Below are 2,898 nucleotides of genomic sequence, written 5' to 3'. Positions count from 1 at the left end.
GCACAAGCCATTGCTGTTCTATTCAGGAATTTTTCCCCTGTGCCCATATCTTCAAGGCTTTTCCCCACTTTCTCCTCTACACGTTTCAGTGTCTCTGGTTTTATGTGAAGTTCCTTGATCCACTTAGATTTGACCTTAGTACAAGGAGATAGGAATGGATCAATTTCTGGGTATGGGGGAGTGGGCCGCATCTGCTTAGATTCACTGTGCGCTCAGCCCACAGGAAATATGAAGGTTCTGGATTGAACATCTCTGTCCTCTGTGTGTGTCCATTGCCCCATCTTCATGACCATTCCAGATTGCCTGCTAGAAAATCCCTATGGCCCTTCACAGCAGAACGACCATTAAATTTCATGGAGGCACATTACACATTACAGGAAATTGTTCTTTTCTTTATACCACACTGTAAAATAAAATGATTTGCTTACATTTTTATTCTCTAATACCAACCTGTGAACAGTTTATTCTCTAATATCAACACGTGTGTCTTTAGGGCAGCGGTATACAATCCATAAATAAGTGTTCATCAAATGAAGACTACTATTGACAATATACTGCAATGATTACAACAGAATTCAGATTTTGAATCCCAGGACAGTATCTGATCATGCTGCCCCTAAAGCTCTAATAAGACAATAGTTTTACACCTATGTAACCTTGTATTTTAAGTAAATACAAACAACTTAATGCTACTCTCTTCTGCATCCTGTAAAGTAACTGGTAATTTTGCAAGTTTTACGTAAAAATTTTAAACCTTAAAATAGCCTTGCTTCGCTTCCTGTAGCTCCTTTTTTGGGAGTGATTCTGTCCAGTGTGTCAGTTCTGTTCTCGTTGCTAGAACACGGGAAAGACCCTGGCCAGGAGTAGCCTAGCAGGTACCAAGGCATTTCAGCGTTGCATGGTTGAGTTTTCCTGAACAGTTCTGCCTTGTGAGACGGAGTGCTCATTTTCTGCTGCAGATGACACAAAGATTCTGGGTGTACAAACCTCTCTATCGATGTACGCAGTGGCACTTGAAAATCGTCCTAGCAAAGGCACCGTTCGGATGGAACGGGTCACTTTCACAGATTTATTTTTTTTACCGTCTTATCCTCTGAAAATATGCACCATATTCATGACAGAGGCTATTCCACTGGGGATCTCTCGTTCTGTAACAGCTGTCATCATTCGGAATCTTCAAACTGCTTAAGCACTTGCTACTGTGGTCAGTGAAATCTAGCCTTCGTGTTGCACGGTAGTTTATAAATTTGGATTGCCATTTTTAAAGAGAAAGATAGCATGTCAAGATGCGTGAGCTGTGATGTTGTTAATATTTCATATAAGAACCATCCTCATTATCTTAAAAACTAGTAAACAAGCCATCAATGAATCAGAGATGCATGTTTAAGGCAGTTTTTTATCTTTCAAATATTATATAAGTATTGATTAATATCTCAAAGCTACAGAGTTGTTTTTTGGATTGGTTTTGTTTTTGTTTTGTTTTTGTTTTTTTTTGGTTCTGTTAGGTTTTTTATTTATTTATTTATTTATTGCTATGAAAATAACCAGCTTGTTTTCGCATACTGCTCAAACACCCACTGTCAACGTTGTGTTAATACCTTCTGTCAATACCTTGTAGAGTGCCGCAAAGCTAGGCAAAGCCACAGTTCAGAGTGTGTTCTTGGTGTTCAAATTCTTCCAATAGAAAAGTATTTCATGAGAAAATTGTTGTCTCAGTGAATTCCAGTAAACAAGAAAAATAGATCATGCTGGAGACTTAACCTCCAAGAAAAGCTCAGTCTCCCAGAAACCACCAAACTGTTCTCACGCACATACATCCGTGTCTCCTCTTGTACAAAGCTGTACATCCCGGCACATCCTTCTCCTGCAGCTTCTCTGCAGAGATCCTTCACATTTTCAACAACACCATGGGCCTCTTATATTCAGTCAAGTCACTCCTTCGTCTTAATGAACCTGTTGGCTGCTGCTGTGTTAAGGATGGGACATTTCACCTTGGAAGCACTCAGCCTTCTCTCTGGAATAACTGCCTAAGAATGGTTCCTCCATGTGATCCTATAAAGGGCTTACATGGATTCTTGTAACAATGCTGTTAGTGTAGCTAGCCGTTTTTTTCCAGGTGGCTGCATCTCCCCATGTAATTGACAGTTTCCTTGAATGACTACCCACAACAACCAGTCTGTTCTTTGCTTGCAGGTACTACAGCGCAACCATCCTCCAGATGTCCGGCGTGGAAGATGACAGACTTGCAATATGGCTGGCTTCGATCACAGCATTCACTAATTTCATTTTCACACTAGTGGGAGTCTGGCTCGTCGAGAAAGTGGGTCGCAGGAAGCTTACCTTTGGTAGTTTGGCAGGTAGGTGCCTGGATGTGGAATCCTGCTTTAAAATACCTTCTAATGGCGATGGCGATTCTCTCAAAAGATAACAGTAGTTTCTGAGAGTGATCTATTTTTTGAGCAGAGCAGAACAAACCTAGAATGATGGGCAGAAAGCAAGTAAATAAAAGTAAGAGCCTACAACCAGTTCTGCGGTAAGTGGCTAGAAACAAGACCGTGATGCAGAGGGAGGCACTGTGAGGACACATTTACTGAGCATGTGTTTCTGTCAGCAGTTGGAGAGCTGCTTTGAGAAGCAAAGTTGAAGAACATCGCCACAGTGTTCCCTGCCCTCGCTTAAAAAGCTTGTCCTTTACGATCTTATTGTGCAACACTGTAGTTTTGAATTTGGAATAACAAGGAAGCAAATAATAGAATCTTCCTTTACACAGCAAGAAAAGACTCATTAAAAATATTGAAATGAGCCGGGCGTGGTGGCGCACGCCTTTAATCCCAGCACTCGGGAGGCAGAGGCAGGCGGATTTCTGAGTTCGAGGCCAGCCTGGTCTACAAAGTGAGT

The 2,898-nt window shown here is 41.4% G+C and overlaps 1 protein-coding gene across 1 annotated transcript in view; it reads left to right on the top strand.

The window, feature by feature from the left end:
* The window catches only part of Slc2a13 (solute carrier family 2 member 13), a 305,969-nt gene that overhangs the window by 219,482 nt on the left and 83,589 nt on the right, over positions 1-2,898 (top strand). Inside the window, exon 5 of the mRNA XM_021183777.2 lies at positions 2,194-2,357. Within this exon, the coding sequence (XP_021039436.1) occupies positions 2,194-2,357 (164 nt within the window). The remainder of the gene's footprint in view (positions 1-2,193; positions 2,358-2,898) is intronic.

This window comes from Mus caroli, chromosome 15 (assembly GCF_900094665.2).
Source record: "Mus caroli chromosome 15, CAROLI_EIJ_v1.1, whole genome shotgun sequence".
Classification (NCBI taxonomy): Eukaryota; Metazoa; Chordata; class Mammalia; order Rodentia; family Muridae; genus Mus; species Mus caroli.
Note: the sequence above shows the minus strand (reverse complement) of the source record. Positions and strands in the feature narration are given on the sequence as shown.